The sequence below is a fragment of the Sarcophilus harrisii genome, chromosome 2 (genome assembly GCF_902635505.1).
Source record: "Sarcophilus harrisii chromosome 2, mSarHar1.11, whole genome shotgun sequence".
Classification (NCBI taxonomy): Eukaryota; Metazoa; Chordata; class Mammalia; order Dasyuromorphia; family Dasyuridae; genus Sarcophilus; species Sarcophilus harrisii.
The window spans coordinates 266,067,830-266,090,037 of record NC_045427.1 but is presented as its reverse complement, the minus strand read 5'-3'; the positions used below and the strand labels follow the sequence as shown (position 1 = coordinate 266,090,037).

At 32.2% G+C, this 22,208-nt stretch overlaps 1 protein-coding gene across 5 annotated transcripts in view; it reads right to left on the bottom strand.

Moving 5' to 3' along the window:
- The window catches only part of CTDSPL2 (CTD small phosphatase like 2), a 101,114-nt gene that overhangs the window by 5,549 nt on the left and 73,357 nt on the right, over positions 1–22,208 (bottom strand). For all 5 annotated transcript variants that reach the window (XM_031952217.1, XM_031952214.1, XM_031952218.1 and 2 more), the window contains 6 exons: positions 17,868–17,946; positions 17,586–17,697; positions 15,250–15,336; positions 5,032–5,094; positions 4,849–4,928; positions 219–345 (listed from right to left, as the gene is read on the bottom strand). In XM_031952217.1, the coding sequence (XP_031808077.1) occupies positions 219–345; positions 4,849–4,928; positions 5,032–5,094; positions 15,250–15,336; positions 17,586–17,697; positions 17,868–17,946 (548 nt within the window). The remainder of the gene's footprint in view (positions 1–218; positions 346–4,848; positions 4,929–5,031; positions 5,095–15,249; positions 15,337–17,585; positions 17,698–17,867; positions 17,947–22,208) is intronic.

The following is a 22,208-nucleotide window of genomic DNA, read 5'->3' as shown; positions in this document are numbered from 1 at the left end:
ACTAATTTTCTATATTCTCAATATCAACTTAGCTCTTTTAAATTTACATTACAACCCTTCTAAATTGAACTAAAGTGACAATTTCCAAGTCAAAAAACTCATAAAATTTATGTTTTCTTGCACAACTGTCTTCTACTCTAGATAAATATTTCCCAATTTGTCAAGTATCCTTCCAAAGAGATTTTCCCCAATCTCAGTCTAGCAAATTTTAGACCTACCTGGTAGGCAAAGGCTTGTGGTGAATTGTCAATTATGATAGTTTTTGAAAGATCTCTTCCAAGGATGTTTAAGTCTTTTATGTAGTTTCCTTGTACACATACACAATGTTCACGGAAAAGTCGGTGCCTAGGTAGGAAAAAATATAGATATGTCAGAGAATCTAAAAAAGAATACAGACTGAAACACATACATTTAAAAACCTTAATTCTTCTATCCCATCTTAGGAAATAACGAAATATAAATAAGGGCTTTTTCCTGTGGGCCATCTTTTTTAGCATCAAAATGCTAAGCAATTGGTTAAACCTTATATCTAAATATTACCATGCTTTTGTCCCAAACTGCTTTAAAGTTTAAATTAAAAAAAGGGATTAAAAAAACTTGGTAAATTGTTTTTGTAATTTATTTACCCAGGAAAGCTCAGCTCAGATGCAGCATCTGGTTGTCAGCGAGGTCCTGCTTTTTAATCAATTTTCCAGTTGGGATGACTGAGGCACAAGGAGGTCAAGTGACTTGCCCAAGGTCCCACAGTAAGTCAGTGGTTAGCCCCGCATTGGAACCCAGAATCCTCCTGGCTCCCAGTCCTTTGATCTAACCAGTAGGACACACTCCCTATCCCTGTACATGCCAGAATAGAAAATATAAGAAGGAATGTTTCTGTGTTGGCATTTAAAAAAAGGTTTTGTTCTGTTTTTTAAAAGTTTCTCTTACAATTTAAGAAAAAGCGTTGAGGCCAAAACATTCCATGATTTCAACTTTTCTGCCCAATTCCCCTACTTCCTTTATTTGAGTGTGAGTGTGGGATTATTTGAAAAACAGGGATAGAACAAAAGATGACTTTTGATCAAAGTATTAAAATTCAACTCTTTTTTAAACTAATATGCTAGATACTAATTAACAATGAAAATACCCTGTAAGCATAATAAAGGATTACAAATATACCAGGATTTTGGTATTACTATGTGTTTTTTTCTTATGTCATTTCTCTCTAATTCTCAAAGTTTTGCTTTTTTTTTTTTTGACATAAGATATTTTTATGACATTTCTGTCAAATTTTTAAACCTTTTTAGTCTTCCATTCTATGCCTTAAGAGATGCTATTTGGCTTCCTTGTGTCTTAATCCCATCAAAGAATTTTTCAAGAGGAGCCAGGACCTATTTCTAGTTTGAAACTCACAACTTGAGAAAAGGGACATTTTCTATATCCCACATCTCTTCTGTTTTATAGAGAAAATGCTAATCACAATAGACTGATGGTCAAAACCAATCCCTTTGCTTATAGATGTCTCTCCTGAGCATGCTCCAAAAGTTCTCCTAACACTTAGTATTTTTTTTTGCCTTATTAATTCAAAAGCCTACCGAGGATATTTTCCCCAACTTGAACAGATAATATTCACTGTTATTACACAGTCAGTTTTTAACAGCACGACAAGCAAAAGGCAAAAACAAAATTCAAATCTTAATCTTTTAGATAAACAGAGATAGAACTGATACCATTAAGAATATTTTTTCTTTCCTTAGTTGAGATACAGACAGAAACAGGGAAATAGGAAAAGATTAAAAGGTAATAGAGAAACTAGAAATACAAACATCCAAGATTGATCTTTAACAAATCTGTTAAATACTATGCTTTGTGTGACTTCTGGTGTTCCTGAAGAAATATGAGTGAAAATCCTCCTTTTGCAGAATCAAAAAAGTAAGCCAATTTCTAAGGTTTTCACAAGTATTTTTCTTTATATGATATAACTAGTATTTTCTTTATATTTGCAATACAATAGCTATATATGGGCAAAGTCAATTTTAAAGCTGGTCAAATTGTAATACAATTTGTGAAATAAATGTTAAATGTAATAACAATTATATACATATACATATCAATAAGGCATTGATTAAGTATTTTACAAGATTTCTGCAGAGATAGTAAGAATATCTAATATTGTATATATTAAATCATTGTAATGTTTAGTCTTCAGAAGATTTAAATATAATTCTGTTTCAAAAGAAGTTAGACAAGATGATCATAGGATCTTTCCTTGTACACAAAGTCTCTGATTTAATTTCCACAAATATATAATTTACAGATATTAGGAGGCACATAGTATATTAATGTAAATGTTATTATACTTCCCTTTTCTAATAGAAGCAAATTCCCTCAAACAAGACAGAAGACAGTATGTGCAAGTGAATATTTATATGCAAGGTACTGTAAAATATGCTCCCCCCCAGTGGATTTGAGTAACAAGTATTATTCTGAATCATTTTACTGGAAATTTAATTTAAAAAAAAAAAACCATTTCCTATTTCTAAACAAGTATATCTTTTTTAATTAAGTTTCATAAATATTGCATTAAAAAAAATAAACTGAAAGTTTGTGGCAAGCATTGAACAAGTTTATCAGCACCATTTTTCTAATAGCACATGCTCATATATATTGTTTCTCTATGTCACATTTTGGTAATTCTTGCTAAATATTTCAAATTTTTTCATTATTAAATAGTCACCTGTGACTAATGACCTTTGATGTTATTATTATACTTGTTTAGGTCAATTAATTAGTCTAAAATGGCTTGTAAGTGTTCAAATGAAAGGAAGAGTCAATCTATGAGGCAAACTTCATTGCTATCTTATTTTAAGAATTTGCCAAAGCCATCCCAATCTTCTGCAACCACCACTCTGATCAGTCAGCAGCCATCAAGCACTGAGCTTGCTGAAAGCTCAGATGATAGTTAACATTTTTAGCAACAAAGTATTTTTTAATTAAGATATGTGTGTACACACACACACACACACACACACACACACACACACACACACTCTTTCTCCCTTCCCCCAAGATCTAATACTAAAGCACACATAAAAGACTATAGTATAGGATAAACATAACTTTCACATGCACTGGGAAACCAAAAAAAAAAAAAAAAAAAGAATTCATGTGACTCGCTTTATTGTAATATTCCCTTTATGACAGTAGTCTGACACAGAAGCTACATACAATATCTCTGGAGTATGCCTGTATACATTTTCAATTAGAGGCTATAAAGGATTCTAGGAGTTTGTCTTGTCACTGACAAAAAATTGACTATCCTCAATAACAATTACTAATTGTAACCAGTCTGTCACTGAAATAAAATAATTTTCCCTACAAAATCTTCCAGAACAAAATTGAATAACTTTAAGCCGATCAATGTAAACAGCAAAATGAATGTGTTAAGAAGAATTTTAATGAAGGTTATAATTTAGGTTACTAATTTAATGGCTAGATATAAGTTACCTACACAAATCAGATCTAAGTTAATGAAAGAATAATGGCTCATGCTTTAAGTAAATTCAGTGTCAATTACTTCAGCTTGATTCATGATATATAATATACTTGCACACTAAGATTATTACTTTCAACAAAAAGCAAAATATTATTAAACTTATTGAAGTTTATTTTTGTGAAGAATAAATGCCAAAGGGGCAAGTTACAAACTATCTTTGCTCCTGTAACTTCAGGTTAAGGAGGTACAATGAAGTTTACTTGTTTCTAAAACAAGTCAAACTACATATATAGGTTCTAAAATCACAGTCATAGGTTTGGAACCAGTACTAGTACTGGTTAGTACTACCCCTTTTATCACAGAGGAGGAAACTGAGATCTATGGAGGTTAAATGACTTATACAAAGTTACAAAAGGAGTTTCAGAAACAGGATTTGAATCTCAGAGTCAATGTTCTTCCCTCTGTCACACTGCCTCCATATATAAAGATGAGCAAAACTAATTCTTTTAGTTAATTTCCAAAGGAAAAAAACAACACAACATAGTCTCCTCAGAAAAACAAAATCCACAGATTTTTAAGTGGGAAACATCTGAAAACTTGGGCAATATCAGAAAGCAGCTGCTTGCACAAAGGCTAAAGCTAAATACCCAAATCTATAAGTAACTTATTTTAATGCCTTTTGAATTCTATCTATTTAAAAGTATAGAATATGCCATAATTAACTTTGAAACTCTTTCTAAATTGTGCCAATACTCGCACCTAACCAGGAATACTTCATACTTGATGGTTCAGGACAGAAGACAAAGGCCTAAGCAGAGTGATTTGTTTGTGATAGAAACTTTGACTGATAAAAACATTTTATGCTGCATTAAGCATTCAGTATAAATAAAATTATTACTGAATCAAACCAAATTCACTTGCTATTTCTTATTAAAGGATAAACTTATTTCTGAAGAAGCAAAAAGATTAATTTGATCTTTTCTGCCAAAGAAAACTTAATTTTACTCTTAGTGTAAAAGATGACAACATGCATTCAATAGCTCAGGGACATGTAGTGAAAACATCATGCACACAAATGAAAATTCTCTCTCCTCCCCAGCTCCCTTCTCCCAAAGAAATGGAATATACAGATGTCACAGTAAATATATACATTTTGTAGCCTGAAAAGAAAGTCTGTCTGGGGTTATTACATTATCAGAATTGCTTAAAGACTTTGAGGAATTAAGTAAATTATTTTCATTCATTCCACAAATACAAATCTATAAACATAGCTGTCTTACAAAGTGGCCATTAAAAATGAAATAGAATCAGACTTTTAAGTAATTTCATAGATCAGTGTGACAGACATTTCCACTATTTTTAATCAAATTTACCTGACCAGCTGCTTTTTAGGGTCTAGTATGTTCAGTAACTTGTCTGCATACACCTTCTTAGAAGCAGTAAAAAGAATGATCTACAAATTCAGGGGAAAAGAAGTAATCATTATACATGATCTAAATATGGGTATTATACTGAATAAAATAAAACAAAAACGTAATCAATTTAAGCATTTTTACCTCATAAATTTGAGACATACGTTCCAGGAATTCCCTGAAGAACGGTCTTAATCGCACATAAACCTAGAGTAACACAAAGAAGGGCTTAAGTAGATGATTACATAAGGCATGAGAGCAGCTCAATAACAAGATTCAAGCAGTTAATGATGTCATAACCAAAATAAACACCCATAAAATAAAAGTTGGAAAGTAACTATATCAAAAATATATATCAAATAAGCGAAGTTACTTTTGAAAGAGTAACAATAGCTATATTTTTACTAACATTTTACTCAATAGTTGAATAGTTAAAACAGTAGCACACACTATAAAGAATTAGAAAATAATTTAATGAAACATTTTAACTAAAAATGGAAGTTTTCCCTCAGATTTTGATCCACCAATTAGCTCCATCTTCCAATCAGGTAGTTTCCATCCAACTATAAGAGAGTCTTTGTGTAGATCTCTAGCTGACCTGTCTCAATGACCATCCTCAATAAATATTTGGTATTTCTTTTTGACAATTACTTAAGAATATTTTACGTTACTGGCTATGTTGAATTACAGGGGATATCTATATTGGTGTATTTAACCAAAAATATTTCAGAAACTTTAATGTTATCTTTCCAATATATAATTCAGAAGTGGTATCTACATTAACATAGTTAGATTATTTTAGGCCCAGAAAAGCAAGTTAGTTACATATACCACAGTACTTATAACCCCATTACTCTTAATATTAAAAAAGGCTATGGGGTACCTTACACAACTTTTCTTTCCTCTTTGCCCACACTAAAAATAGCTTAATATGAATACAAACATCCAAGAGCCATGGAAATTCAACAAGCTTCTCCCTTCCCTGAAATATTTCTTTCTAATGTGGCTTTATGAGGGGCTATCATATAATTTTCCCTAAAATTAGTCCATTCATTGATAATTCTTACAGGCATTATAATTTCTGTGAATCTCCTTCAACAATAGAGAATATAATCCCTTTGAATGATGATTTGGGGGAGTTCTTGTGATCAAAATAATTCATCACTCTATATCCAATCTGGCAATGTGTCTTGAATTTATTGAGTTCATTCTATCACCTATACTTTATACTCCACTGGCATAGTATTTGAACATCTAGGATCATCTCATGACATAGGCAGGATGCAGAGGTTTCTTTGCTAGTGCTGTAAAAAAGGGAACCTATCTATGAAAAGATCCTAAAAGTCAGTTATTAGTAACAATAACCCCTACCCCCAACCCCAAAAACCCAAAAAACTTTACTTAGCATTTACTGTGTTAAATAAGAAAAAGTGATAACTGCAAAGTCAATAAAAAGTAGAAATGCTGAATACAGCATAAATTTCTGTGTCAGATTTTTTATATGTAATAAATTCTTTCACAGGTGAAAGAAATCCTACACCCTTGACCTCAAAAACGGATTATTTTAAATGGAAAGGATCTTTCAATGTTTACAAACTTTGTGTCTTATTACTTTGGCACTTGCAAGGTGACTACAACTATCTTATAGGGTAGGTGGGTCAATAAATAGTTGTTGAATCAACAAATGAAATGGTACCCTAAAAGCTGAGATGACTTCTTAGGACAACTGACTATTTGTACTTTGTAGTTATGCAAAAATGTTTTATCTAGGAACTTTTATGATACCTCATCTAGATTTTATCTCCTTTTCCAACTACTTTTCATCTTCCCTTCAGTCATCTGTCTTAACCACAAAAGTCCTAATATTTAATCACTAGTTTTACATTTGTGGCCTCATTTTCTCTCTCTCATTATCTAAAATAACAGGAAAAGTTGGCTAAAGCTTTCAAGGTAAACACATTTAATCCTATTCTACATCTACTTCCCTCACTATTCTTATCTGTACAAATAGCTAACATTACCACCACCACCCCCCGCCCCACAAAAAAAACCAAAACAAACAAACAAACAAAAAACCTGGAGAGCAGGGTTAGAGTATTTTACATCAACCTTTATACCTCTCCCTCTACTCCCATACCTTAGGCTTAGATATCTACTGTGTAGTCCAAGGACATATTCATCTTAGTTATGTCACATCCCATTCTTTATTTGCCTCTCAACAAATCAGACTGTTTGCTGATAATGCCTTATCACCATTAACTAAAACATCCTGCTCCATTCCCTCAGACCTTAATTGTACAAGGATAGACATAACTGAAGAAATATATTATCTATTTTCAGTCTAAATAATCACCTAGGAAAAAAAGTGCCACTCAAAATGTAGAAAATTGAAATGGTCTCAACTAGAATTTTAGCAAATTCAAATCACTGTTCAATCTGTTCTAAGAAATACACCTCTCCTCTTCTAGTCAATTCAAGTCAACCAGCATTTATTTAATGTTTACTATGGACCAATCATTATGCCAACTCTCTAGTATAGTATGTTCTCTATTCAAGATCAATAATACTAGAGTACACTTTAGTAACAAGAAGATGGTTAAAATAATTTGTTTTTGTTTTCCCCCCTTATATTACAGATTGTACTAACAAAATAATCTCAGGATGAACCAAGAATCTTCTTACTAGTAATAGATCTCTGGTAACACACTGACCACATAGCCAATAATTTCAACTTGCATTCTCAATTACATTCACTCTGACAGTAACATAACAATGTCCTACAAAACCTCTCTGCTGTTACTTGCATTTGGTTAAAAACAAAAAAACCAAAAAACCTTTTCAGCTTTACATTTGAATCAATATATTTTTTCAAATTTTTATGTGTCTGTGCTATGCTGGCAATGGATGAACTGCCTGAAGGGTGATAAGACAGAAATGCTCTTATTTATACTTTTTACATAGTACAGCATTCATTAAACTTAGAAATTATTGAACAAAATTTTGTGCAAAAAATTCTCAAAAGGAATATAAATATCTATTTCACAGATGGATCATTCAATTCTACAGTATCAACTGAGCTTTTTTTTTTTTTTAACCTTAGATATGATTACTTATCATAGCTTCACTATAGTTACTATACGTCCTTAATAGAGGAATCTATGAATAATGTTCAGATAATAAATCAACAAAACTTTATTTCAAGTGCCTACTATTCCAGGCATTGTTCCAGATGCTACAAAAATTAAAACAAACTCAGTCCCTGTTCTTGAGGAGTTGACATGTGATCCATGTAATAGTGACTTTTCAAATTTTTAAAAAATAAAGCCATTTTTTGCAATCTCTGTTAGGAAAGCCGTACAAATGTCTATTGTATATTCTCTTTGACTATTAGAATATAGCAGGATCAACTTTAAATTCGACACACTTTTCAAAATTGTAGATTGTATTTCTTAATTTAGGGATTTTGCATATTACTGAAGGTGGGAAAGAGGTGGAGAAGAGGAAAGGTTGTTAAAGTGTTTCTTATGAAAAAAGGTGGAGTGTTGGCTGGGTTGCGAGTTTAGATGCTTCAAAACTTTAGATCAGGTTAGATGGCAACATGATTTTGTAGAGGATATAGGTTTGAAATAGATGAACAGGAAGTGAGGGGATATAAAAGAAGAATTAAGGGGGGAAAAAGTTGGATTGTTGAATGAGATCATAGAAGATCTTTAAACACAGAAGGATAGAACAGAAATCAGGAAGAGCATGGGAAGAAATAGAGGCTTCAAATAGCAGACTTTGTTTAAAGCATGCACAGATATACCTGGAGACAACAACAGAAAGATACAGAGATAAGGTAAGTATTATTGGTCATCAATGAATAAGAATTAATTAAGGAAGGAATTTGGAAGGAGAGGCATACCTGGATTTGTGAGACAATGTTTGAGACTGTAACCATTTATTAAACTCTAATTCTCATAGGTTAATCACAAAAAGAGAAACAATTCTGTTGTACATATATTAAATGGTCCATGACCTCTAAATGCTTCATACCCCTAGAGTACTAACCTCTATTTGTTTTCTCTCACTTACTTTAACCCTGAGCTTCAGCTGACTGGCTTCTTGTTATTTTCTGACACTCTTTTTCACTCATCAGTTCATATTCTATCCAACCACTTCTAATTTACATCTCTTTGAAACGATGTTATCCTTTCCCAAAAGAAGCTGAGGTCATGTCTCAGGATGGGAATTTAATTACAGTCTTAGCCCACCAATTCCCATAGAAACTACTGCCTTCAAAATACTTTTATTCCCTCCCCAATAAAAGTCAACACATATGGGAAAATGTCACATTTTATTAACAGCTAATACTATTAAGAAACAGTTATTGTACATTTTTTCTCCCAAAAGACATTTTCATTAAATAAGATTTGATTATTAAAAGGACAGGAGTTTCTGAAGGCTCCTGTTAGGATACTTCTGGTTCAATGTCATTTGTTCTGTTTATATCAGTAAAAGAATATTAGTAATAAGGTGTCAACTGAGATATGGATGTAAAAGTTTTGTAGAATTGATTGCTATAATAGTAGTCATTAAACTTGGTTTTAATAGATTTTAAAAAGAATAGGTTGATGTCTGTCCTGTTTACTTTAAACTCAAATTCATTAGTCTACCTGACAATGATTGGATTTCAAACAATATGGTTGCCAATGTCTGCTAAAGAATTAGCCTTCTGTCACAGAGAAACTGTCACAGAAAATATTTCAAACAGAGCTAGCAAGTCTAGCTGACATGCCTAAAAAACTTTAAATGAAAGAAAATAAATAATTCCAATAATTTTTCTACAAAGTTTAACTATAAGTTCTTTGAGATTCAACAAGGTTCAGGGTTTATTAGAAATAAAAACTAGCAAATATTGGCGAGATGAGAGAGAAGGGAACGGGAAGAAGTGACTTTAACAAGAGAAGAGCATAAACAATCTCTAGGTAAATATATACATGGGTTGAGTAAAATAAGCAGGATATTGAAATACTGGAGATATTAATAATTAATATGACTGATCCAATGTTGTCAATTACATAAGCCCTGGTATGAAATAGTCACCTCAGGCAATTAAAAATTAACTCAGATGGACAGATGGGATGCAAAAGAGATCCTATAGAGCTGAAGTAAACAGCCCTAATCACAATAAACAAACAAATAAATAAATAAAAATAAAAAATAAAACTACTACACTAATGAGCAGGTTCTCTAAGAAGCTTAAGGTGATTTTTTTTTTTTAAGTAGGTATAATTTTTTTGGAGCTCAGTAATGTTGGCTAAATGACAGTGCTGTAAAGGTCTGACACCAACCCAAACCACTGCCCTAGAAAACTATTCAGAGGTTTTAATACATTAGTTAGTCTGGAGTGGAGGAACTATCAATATGAGAGAATGACAACAGAAGATCAATCTAGAGTGTATAAATATGCCAGAAGAATAAATGTCAAAACCCAGATAACTGTAAATGAAAATCTTTTCTGCTTATGAAGGTTAAAATGAAATTTATGTTATGAACCTAAATAATTTAGAATTTTGAAAAATAGATTTTAATGAAATTAAGAAAACATTTTTGATAGTATATAGTTAATCACTAAGTTCCAAATATGCAAAACATTAAACTAATTTAATAGTAAAAAAGTCTCATACAAGGTGCTACTACCATAGGTGTCACTAAGTTTAAAAGACAGTTTCTTTCAAAAATAATAATCTTCTACAAAAACATTTTTTAAAGGGAAAAAGCCTAACATTTACAAATACTTTTATCTTTGAGTAGACTGGATATAATTTTGATTTTAAAAAGATGAGCAATGGCTTGATTTGTTTTACTCATGCAACCAAATAATTATTAAAGTTAAAAAACATAGATGAAACAAAAAATTTCAACATCAATAGTTATTAGTAAATATAGGGAAAACTTGTTTTCCCTGAAATTTAGCTATGATTAACTACAGAAAGTTTGTTCCCTTGAAGTGTTCATTTCTTCCTTACTTCCATTTTTCACTGTTTAAATGTCATTTCTGTGACCTGAATATTTGTTTACAAAATTAATTTAAGTTAATAATCCAATATTAGACATTTATATTTCAATTAAAATCTGCAAGCCTTCAACAAAATGCCATTTGGTCAAATTTCACTTTATCATTAATCACAGAATGAAACAGAGGCAAAAAAATCCTTGTAGACTTCTTATAAATCCTCAATCTATAGTATCTTTGGACTATAGTGCATTCTCTTTAAGCAAAAATAAAATAAAACAACCAACCCTAATAGGAGTGACTACAGAGAAGAAACAAAGGCCAATCACTCTTATCTGCTATGCTGTTATCAAAATTATTCCAAATTGTAAGATGCTTATGCTCAAGAGGCAATCACTACATCGAGCAAAGAACAAGAATTTGACTCTGCTGAGTGTGGCTCCCAGTCCCTCCCTTCAGCCCAACTTTAACCCCAAAGTAACTTCTTCTAACAAAATAGATGAATTCAAGAATAAAAGCTTCCTCTTAGCAAGTAGCTCCCTATTGGATCCTATCTGTCCTTGAATGTGCTTACCACAATCTGATTTCTGGACAGCTGACCCAAAGTTTGTTGGTTTTACTGTTCTTCAGAAAGCCATTGGCTAAAGTCTCATTGGAGAACAGAGCCCAAAATTTCTGATGCCCCTGCCACACTTTACAGAATGAGAAGTTGGACAACAACACAGTTAGCTTTGGTTGCACTGTGGTAGAACATATGAGGCATCTTCTTTTTTTCTTCAATCAGCCACATGATTGGACTAAATAGCTGTAATACATCTTCAAAAACAGAGCTCCAGTTCTTGATGGAGAGAGAGGAAGGTCATTGAGGAGGTGGTTCAGCTCAAAAGCTGATTGAAAAATCTGTCTTTATATTCAATCAATCCTGCTTGTGGATAGAAGTCATCTTCTGGATGGAAGAGGGAGTGAGATGACCTAGAGTCTTGAATTGGTGGATCTGCAGGAACAGAAACTAAATACAGTGGAGACCTCTTAACTGAGTAACACCACGAGATGGATTTCCTGATAATGTGCCAATCTAAGTTAATATAAATATGTGCTTTGGAATTGAACATGCATTTCTATTTTCCAGATACTGAATGCATTTATATAATTATGAATAAGCACATTTTTCAATTACTAACTAGGTAGTCTGCTTTTTGAAAAAACAATAAATCCTAAATTTAAGAAAAAAACATGAAGACCCACCCAAACAAAACCCTGTATTACTTTTTTCCTTGGTGTGCTCCACACCCTGACTTTAAAAGGAGAAATACAGGTTTAATTCTGAATGGTTTTTATTCCATATATGTTAATAATAATTCTTCAATTTGATTGACTTAAAGCTGAGCTGGTCCACAGTACTGTCTGTGGCACATGTGTGGTATTTATATTTGAAAAGGACCATAAAGGTCTCTTCCTCTCTGGAAGGAGAATTAAGGACTCTTTAAAGTTAAAGATCTTAGTTGGGCTCTTAATTGCTACTAAACATTACCCTACTAATCAGTTCCAGTTTAAAAAAGAAAAAAAAAAAACAAACAAACAAAAAAAAGAAACAACCTGAAATATATTCTTACTAATCTACCACAAAAGAACAGAACATAGGGCAGAGTAACTTTTAGATGTTAATAGCCATTTTAGATTTTCCTAAGAGTAAAGGGCTGCAAGACTAGTTCTGAAAAGACTAATGAAGTCCACTAGCATGATGGCTATGGAACTATTCCTGTCTCTACTTCTGAATAAAAGCTTTGATGAAAACGTGTATTTTACTTCCTTTTGTTTTAAAGGTGTGTAAACTTATTTTTTTAAATAACATTTTTTAATAATCCCTTTTGGAGAAGAAAAGAAGGAAAGAAAGTGTATGGATAAAGTTAAATACAAGGCAATATATAGAGTTTGGATATAATAAACTTAGAACAAGAATAAAAGGAAACTAATTTCAAATAGCAATCTACAATATTAATACAGCTTTAAAAATCTAAATCAGATGAAGAATTTAGTTGTATTTCAGTACTTTTTAATTTCAAACAAACTTCTGATTTATATGCAAAGGCATATCCCTCCAACATAAAACTTTTAACAAATTTCCATGTTGCTTATTTCTAATGGGCTATGTATTATAGTTGTTAAATATTTAAGTTATATCTTACCTAATAATGTGGTTTCTCCAAATTCTCCTAGATCATCTCACACCCTTGTGTATATTTTCTTCTTTGCCAGCAGATGGAGACAACACCACTGAAAGTTTAAAAGACATCATTCCCTGTTTAAAGGGAGCTTGCTGGTCTGAAAACTGTGGGGAACCCTAGCCCAAAGATTTCTCCAAACTGGTAACTAAAAAACTAGGTGTTTCAAAAGCAGACAGCTTGACTACATCAAAACTATAAAAACCAAGAGAAAGTACAGAATGGTCACTATGAATATCCTGAAAATATTTCCAAAGGGAACTCTACACATGAAGTAGTAACTAAAATAGTTACCATTCAAAGGCTGGCAACCTCTCTAACTTTTTAAAGAATCAAGTCTCCAACTCACAGCTCCTACTTCAGGACAGAATATTTATTTTTTCAAATTTGAAAGCTCCTTACTTAGTACACACTCAATTCGAAGGAAAATCTCTTTAAGAATGTCTAAAAAACCAAATATCCTTAGGGTTACATTGAGATGGGAAAGCAATCTTCAGATTTTTTTTTTTGCAGTCATTACTTTTATGCACTTTCAGAATCACATCCAAAATATGACACAACATCCATATTCACATGGAATAATCTGAACTTTATAAACAAGGTGGAGGAGGAGGGGGGAAAAGACAGTTAAAGCAGAAATGGTAAGAGAGAAAAGAGACTTCAATTCAGATGTATGAAATATAGAAAAGAAATTGGGGGAGGGGGAGGGAGTCAAACTCCTCTACTTTCCACATTCACTATTTCACCACTAAAAAAACACACACACACACATCAAAAATTACAATATTCTAGAAGGTCAAGATATAATGCAAAGCAACATTAACTCAAGTTTTTCAAATCAGGACCTTATTTTACTACAAATCTAATAAAAACCATAGTCAATCACAAAGAGAGAAAAATTAAGCCACTCCTATGACATTCATCTCAACATTTCTTTTCTGGAAACATACTAACCAAAACCAATACCAACTGTTTCAAAATTAGCTTATCTATTTGTAACTTTAAACAAAGTTTCATTTTGCCAGACCTAAGGAACATCAGTTTAAAAAACAAACAAACTCTCAAAGGATCTCAGATAGTTCTCTTTAATTCAGCTTTTACCTCTTTCCCATTTCCAAAAACAGTAGTGGGCAATTCAAATTAAAAAAAGTTGCCATAGTACCTAGGAGTTAATCTAATATCAAGTTCAATAAAGTAGCACTTCAAGCAATTGATAAAATAGATCTTGTGATCACTCCATGCTGTAAAGGTTTAGCAATTTCTGGACCAACTTCTATTTAATGCAACCAATGAAGGATCCACTTGTGACTGAGTAAACAATTAATCAATTTCTGATCGTGTATTATGTGTAAATAGCAATAGCTTCCCCCCCCCCCCCCAACTCCCCTCAGATTAGGTAGCCTTTCTCCTGCTGTTAAGCATTACACCTGAGGTATTTTTTCCCCTTCCTAAGACCATTAATTAGTGCATACTCAGGGAAGGTTAATCTATTCTTAATATTATCACCTTATAGTCCTTCATAGTTTTCAAAATGTATATAAATTTAATTTGAACTCCCAAACCAAATGCAATTTCCCCCCCCACACCATCAATGATCTCTATCAGTAATACAGATGAGGAATATGTATCTATTTACAAAGCCTTAAACAAATCACTGACTACAAAACATACAATACCATAATTAAAATAGCTATTTTAGATAACCACAGATTCTAAAACTATATCACAGCAGTTTAAAAATACTGACCAACAAAAAATTAGTTTTTTTTATATTTAGGGGGATTAACAAAACAAAACAAAAAAACCCAGGTATGTTAACCTGGTGATTTTCTCTCAGGGGATCTATAATTTCAGTTGCTCCTGCCTCCACCTGCTGGCAAACAAGATTATAAAACTGAGCATAGGACACTGGTAAAAAAAGAATGTTAGCATTTTTCTCAACAAATTAATGGTTTTATATTACTATTTAGCAGTATTATTTTATTAGTAAAGTCTTGTAAAATTCTTATGAAATCCAAGTTATACACGCAGTTGTATACAGACCAATATGTATTTCTCTTAGTAAGAATTATAATAAAACATCTCTTAGTTCAATATATTGTCTAAAAGGTCAAAAATAAAATAATAATTTAGAAATATTACCTGATAAATAACATCTTGGAAAAGGACTGGAAAAGTGAGTGCAGCATCTTCTAGTTCATTTAGACTACAGTGCACTAGTGTTTCATCCTAAAAAACAAACACATACATTAAACGAATCAAGAAAGGCCTCAAATTTTTTTAAATGTATTTTTTCATTATCACCAAAAATTAGCATTTATTAAAGTCCTCATAAATATGTAGAATTATTTAATTTATAATTCTTGGTTGCAGAGTTTAAAAAGTATTACTATTTACTAATGTAGTAATTTATGCCTAACATCTCTAAATCTTGCTGTTATAAGATCACTATTGCAAAAGTTTTGCAGAAGTGGAAATCTTTTTCAAATAAGCAAGAACATGTGTGTATTTATATGTGTGTTTAGAAAGTACATATGTACTTTATATATGTGTACTTTACCTTAGTAAACTGCAAACCACAAATATATTCTAGATGTAGGATAAAGAGGAGGAAAGAGCAATGGACTAAAAGTCAGGTGACCTAATTTTTAGTGGTGGCTCTGCCACTAAGTAATTTAACTGTGGAATCACTTTTTGGGTTGCAGTTTTCTCAGAAGGGAAGGAGAAAAGTACAAGGCACTGAACTAAATGTTTCAAAAATATCTTCTAATTCTAAAAAAATATATATATTCTATGGCCATGGAAATTTAATAGTCAAAGTATACTCATAATCTTGACTCTTAATTCCTTTCTGCTCATTGAAAGGAAAAAGGGAAGGTTAAGACCATTAATTTTAAGACACAAAAACGTTCTTCTTTTTCTTAAATGTTCTTCTTTTCAATTCTGAAAGATGAAAATAAGGATCCCCAACCCCCACTCCTAAGTTGCCATACAGCTTTTCCACCCTCTTTTAAATAGAGATAATCATCATAGAAAAAATCCTTTAATAACCTAAAGAATTCCAACACTAATGTTCATCTTTTGACTACATGCAAGATTAGCTGATATATCCTTGTTAATTTAAGACAAATGTTGGGGGAATTTGCTCAGGCTATTAACCTTTCCTATCCCTATAACCTAATCATGACCCAATTTTGTTGCTTCTTCATCCACAACATATTTGAGTTACATCCATTCTGTTCTATCACCTTCTGAATAATTAGTAAATTACCAAGCATAAATATCTTAACAAAATATTTCAAAATACTGTAACAGTCAACTTTGCTTTTATGACCAAATAAGTTCTTACCATAAAATCACCTATAGCTTCTATCTCCCAAGAAGTCTTGTACTATTCATGTCATTTAAAATTTCTCCACACATTCTCAGTCTTATCATTCCTACATTTCTCATCATTCTAGTGAATTAATTATTGGTATATTGTAAAATTTTTCAAGATATTGTACTTCTTCACTCCATTCCTTTAACACAACTGCCTACAACAAATTCTTTTTCACATTCAATAGCTAGCTTCAAAATCTTAATCCACTTGTATGCCTTTAACAAGCCACTTTTGCTTGAGATATGGCAGAAGAAAATAAGATAAAACTATTTGGGCAAATTCTGAAATCTAGACTATTCTCACTTAAAAAAAAAAATGTGTATCCCCTATATATAAAGTTTGTAGAAGGGCTAAGTCATGTCTTTTGAATAATTCTGGGCATCAGACATGCTGTGATTTATTTAAGAGACAAATAAATGAAAACCTTTCTAATATACTGTATTTTGTTTGTTTTCCATATAGAAAAGATGGAAAATGACTGCAATGACTTCATGAAAATAAGATTTGATCAATAATAATAGTTTATTGGGGCTATATTGGTTGTGAACTTTTAAAAACTATCTTCTTATAAAAAAATTAAAATTTTTATTCATACCAAGAGAACATATGAAATATCAGAACATATGAACTGTCAGGGCAATGGGATCATGTTCTGGGCCTCTATTATTAAACTCTTGGTAATACAAATTTCTTGGCATTCAACACTACTTAAAAATAAGTATAGTGAGATGGGTGTAACCTTACATATTGAGTTTTACTAAGATAGGTTCTATATGATTCTTGCAAGGAAAAATGATCTCTAAAAAGAAGAAAATCCATCATCTAAAAATTGTGGTTAAATGAAAAGAACAAAGTTAAAATTTGGATGGAAGGAAAAAAACTGAGTTCTAGGGATAGGATTACTGAGACAAGAGAAGAATTAAGTTTCTGAATGTTAAAAAGCTAAGACCCCTGTATTATGGCATATTTAGATAAAAAAATTCAGTACACTAGTAACATATTTTATATAGATAGCTCTCTTATTTTGGGAAGTATTTTCATTTTAAGGAATATCAAATGAATGACCCTTTCCCTCTTCCAGAAATTATATACTCACCAAGTCTAAGACTAGGGAAAATTCTGGTGTACTTCTTGTTTTCAAAGGAAGAGCTGGCTTCCTATTTAGTTGTTCTTCTGTTAATGGGGGAACATGCTTGATAAAATAATAGCTATCAGAAAAAAAAATTGTAAGAATTATATCAACATTATTTGTACCCATTTTTAAATTTTTAAATAGGTAACTAAAATTTACACTTAAGAAAGAATGTAATTTGAAAGATAATTGATTTAGCAGATACAGTAGGAGCTTTCATGCTTCAGTAAAATCACTTATACTTACGGGTCAAATACTTCCCAATCTTCTTCATAGGTTGCTTCTGCATGGGCTGAGGAATAACCACTATCTGGAGACACAGGTGCTAAAATTCAGTAAAGTAAAAAAAGAAAACCTTTTATACAATGTTTAAAAACTTTAATAAAAGCAAACTTTATTTATTTATTTATTACTACTTTGGAACTTCTATATATGAAGTCCTGAAGCATTTTTCATTTTTAGGAGCTTAACTTTTAAGTACAAGAAACTATTTGTAAACATTTTACAACAAATCAAATAGTATATTCTTATTTCAGATACCATGGTATGATGAGAACAGTATTTAAAAACTAATCTGGCAGTAGTTCTTAGGATAGACTAGAGATCAAGTAGAGACTGGGATCAAAGAGGCCTCCTGAGAGACTGTTCAAATCTGAAGTGATGACAGCCTAGATATAGATAGTAAAAATAGGAAAGGACAATTATAGGCCTTTCAAAGGACTAATTAGTTTGTTTTTTCCCCCCTGCTTCCTTTTTCTCCATGAGGGGCAAGATAGGCATAAAAATGAATATAATTTTGGATAAATTGATAGTTCATTATATTAAATTTAAACTCAGGAGTATAAATAGAAACTATTCTATACTAGTTACATATTGCCTTACTTAACCATGTAAATAAGTCTTTTAATTCAGTTGTGAGGAAAAAAAATCATTAAGTATCAAGTTAGTTTTGTACTTGCATTAAGTCCAAAATCAAATAATCTCAAGCCCAGAAAACTACATTAGTAAGAAAATGTCACCTGGCAGTTTTGTAAACAAGACTGAATGCTTTTGAGGTTTTATATAAGTCACTGGAATCACGGGGCCATCTTACTACATATTAGGTCTTAAGTCTGACTACTTCAGTAATAACTATTCACACTTTTAAGGTATAAAGTTATCTTCACCCAAGGGATACCATTTTCGAAAGCAAATTTCTAGCTGGGACCCAGCTTATTTTCCCCTTTCCTCCCTAATCTTGAACAAACTTCGATAAAAGTGCTGCAGGTTATCACCTAAAACTTTGGGTTTGAGTTACATTTATTTTGTGTACTGTTTCCCTCCTTCCTACAGCTAGATAGGCAAAGTTCTTCAGCTTAATTCTGGATTTCCTGAACTCTTTTATCTAAAATCTTACTGTTTTAGATACAAATTTCTTTTTCTTGATATGTACTCCTAATTTACTTCAATCCCTTATCTCTCCTATGTCCCAATTGTCTATTTTTTGTCCCATCCCTTGACTGGAAACTTGCATTCTATTCCACTATAAGCACTTCATCTTATATTATTACCTCCTGTTTTATTGTTTATTTTTTTTCTTTTAAACTTACTCCTATTTTGAAATACAGCTTTTCTTACACCAAATTCCTTATGACTTTCCACACTGGTCACTGCTTTTCTCAATTCACTTCCAAGTCTAAGAAGTATCTGCATAATTTCCTTACTTTTCACTGCCACACTTCAAAAGCCTTGTTCTACCACTATCATTTGACTACTTTTCTTTTACCTGATAATACTTTCTACTGATCCTTATCACCATCAAATCTACTGACTTCTAGGGCATTCATCTTCATTAATGACTTGAGAACCTGGATAACCACCTTCTGTCATCATTCTTGACAATTAATGTTCATGCTGGTGACCACTGTGATTCCTTGGACTCTTTTTAATCTAAAGATGATGCGCCCATCTTTACTCAATTGCTGTCACCACCAGAGGATCGGTCACATGAGACACCTTATCATCACTTGAAATTACTCAATGTCTAGCTTGTTCAATTCATATTCTTCAAGATCACAACTTCCTGTTGTTCTACATCTCTCAAAATTTGAATCTCCACTCTCAACATGACCTCCAGTCTCCCAGGTTTTTTCTTCTAACTTCTTGCCCTTTCTTTATTGTTCCACTGTAGTAAAACTAGTCAGTTTTCATTGATTACACCCCTTTCCTCTGATCTTCTGATGTTCTTGTCTTGTTAATTCCTTCAACCATCTAGTTCTCCAACAGTCTTTATTCCCAAGCAGAGCAGACCATAACAATTTGTATTAATTGAGTTATTTCCTTTCTTGTGGTTGCAGAGAACACCATTCTCCTTGTTAGAGCTAATCACTGTAACATGCTCTTGATTTCCAGTTCCAATTGCCTCTGGCACTCTATTTCATCAGTTATGCTCTTTGTGGCATCTTCAAATCTCTCTCTCTCTCTTTTTTTGTTGGTTATTTTCATTAGCTTAGAGATAGATATACTAAAGCCAAGCAAGCACTTCCCTGATCTTGCTATCTACTTCAAGTTAATGTCCTCTTTTTGTCCATCTCCATTTTTATGGTTAAATTTCTAGATGGTGTAGTCAACATCTGGTATCTTATATTCTTAGTACTATTTAATCCTCACCCTCTACGAACTGGTTTTCAGTAGTACCATTCTATTTAAAGTGCTTCCACTCAGTCAATAAATGCAGACTCTAATGGCCTTTTCTCATTAAATGCAACTACTAATGAGTTTCTTCTCATTCTGTATTTAGCACTTTAAAAATGCTGATTTGTTTCCTTCTGAATAGTGTCTTCTTTTGGTATTTTTTTTGGATATGGTTCTTTCCTAATTCTCTTGCTAAATCTCTCACTTCCTATCTCATTTGCTTTCACGGATTCTCTGAAACTAGTTCACAAATATGAACATTCCTTAAGTCTCTGTGCTGTTTTTTTCTTTCCAAATACTCTTCTTTGGCTTCAGTTACCGTATTTATAAGGTTGACTTGTAAATCTTTATCTCCAACTAACCTTGAATCCTATGATTCAACTAGAAGAGATTCCTTCTAACCCTAGTGCTGTGATATTTTCTTCTTAAAGTCTTTATTTCTTCCTAGATTATATACATTTATGCTGATTGCATTACCACTCTCCTAGGCTTACAACTTTCAAGACATCCTTGGCATTTTCCAACATTAAATCAATGACCATACCTTGTCAGTTTTACCAATGCATCATTCTTTGTGCTTGGATCCCTCTCCTTACCACTCCTGCCATTACCACTGCTTTTCTTATACTTTATCAATGCAAATTAACTCCTACTGAATATCTGCCTCTAGTCACCCTTTCTCCATATCACTCTTCACACCACCATCAAACCAATTTCCTCTAATGCCCAAATCTGATCACATCACTTGCCCTGTTTAAAAAACAACAATAACAACAACTTTCAGTAGTTCTTCAATGTCTATAAATTAACTTATAGACTAATTAATTTGTATGAGGTTCAAAATCCTCCATGTTCTGGACCTAGTGGATTTTTCTAGCCTTATTTGTACTATTCCCCTTTGTGAACTCTTAAGTTCCAGCCAAACCAGGCTATACCATGTTCCCCAGTTTATTCCAATCTTTTTCTATGCTTTTGTATTCTCTTCATTGGAGAAAATTTAGTTTAATTTCTTCATTTGGAACCTGAGGATTACAGAGGTTAAATGACTATGGTAACACAGTTAATATAATGCACACTCAAAACTTGAACTCTTCTGATGATTTTAAAATCCCATACCTTTTCTATTTTATTTCACTGCCTACTCTTAAATATTTTCCAAAATGAAGTTCATATACAGTCTCATTTCTCTATTAAAGGACTATTGCTTTTCACTTGTATTCCCAGTGTCTACCTTAGTAATGCCTTGAACTAAAAACCAAGAAAAGGAAATGAGGGAAGGACAAATAATTAAATGTCTACACTAACAATGAAGTGGAGCTTGTAGTTACTTCTACAATGATCCTAACTAAGAGTAGGAATACTTTTTATAGGCCTAGTTGAAGAGTTGGGCATGTCCTGATTCCAGTTATGCCACTCCTGAACTGCATTCTTTCCCTACCAGGACCCTTGGCAATCTCCCAAATTCTGTGGTAAACACTTTTTTTCCTTCTATTTTTGAAGCATGTCTGTTCAAACTCCTGTAGCCATACAATATATACTCCTTAATGTCTCCATGCTTCTAAAGCTGCAGGAACCTAACAGAACAGTCAAGGTCCTAGCAAGATTTAGTCTGAGGAAGGCAGTCCTTCCACTCTTTATTAGGAAGCTTTATTTAGCAATTTAAAGTACATTTGAAAATGTGTGTACTCTAATAGGCTTAGCTTGGTACTGAAGTTCATATATGCCAAGTAACTTTAAGAAGTGTTCACACAAGTATACAAAAATATATCTAGAGGCTCAGAAGTATCAAAACAATACTCATAAAAATATAACATTGATTATGAAAATATTTAATCATTAAGGTTGATGTTTATCACCAATTTTTAGCCAAATATTATTTTTCAGTTGATAAAAAGTAGTTTTCTATCTTAGTTA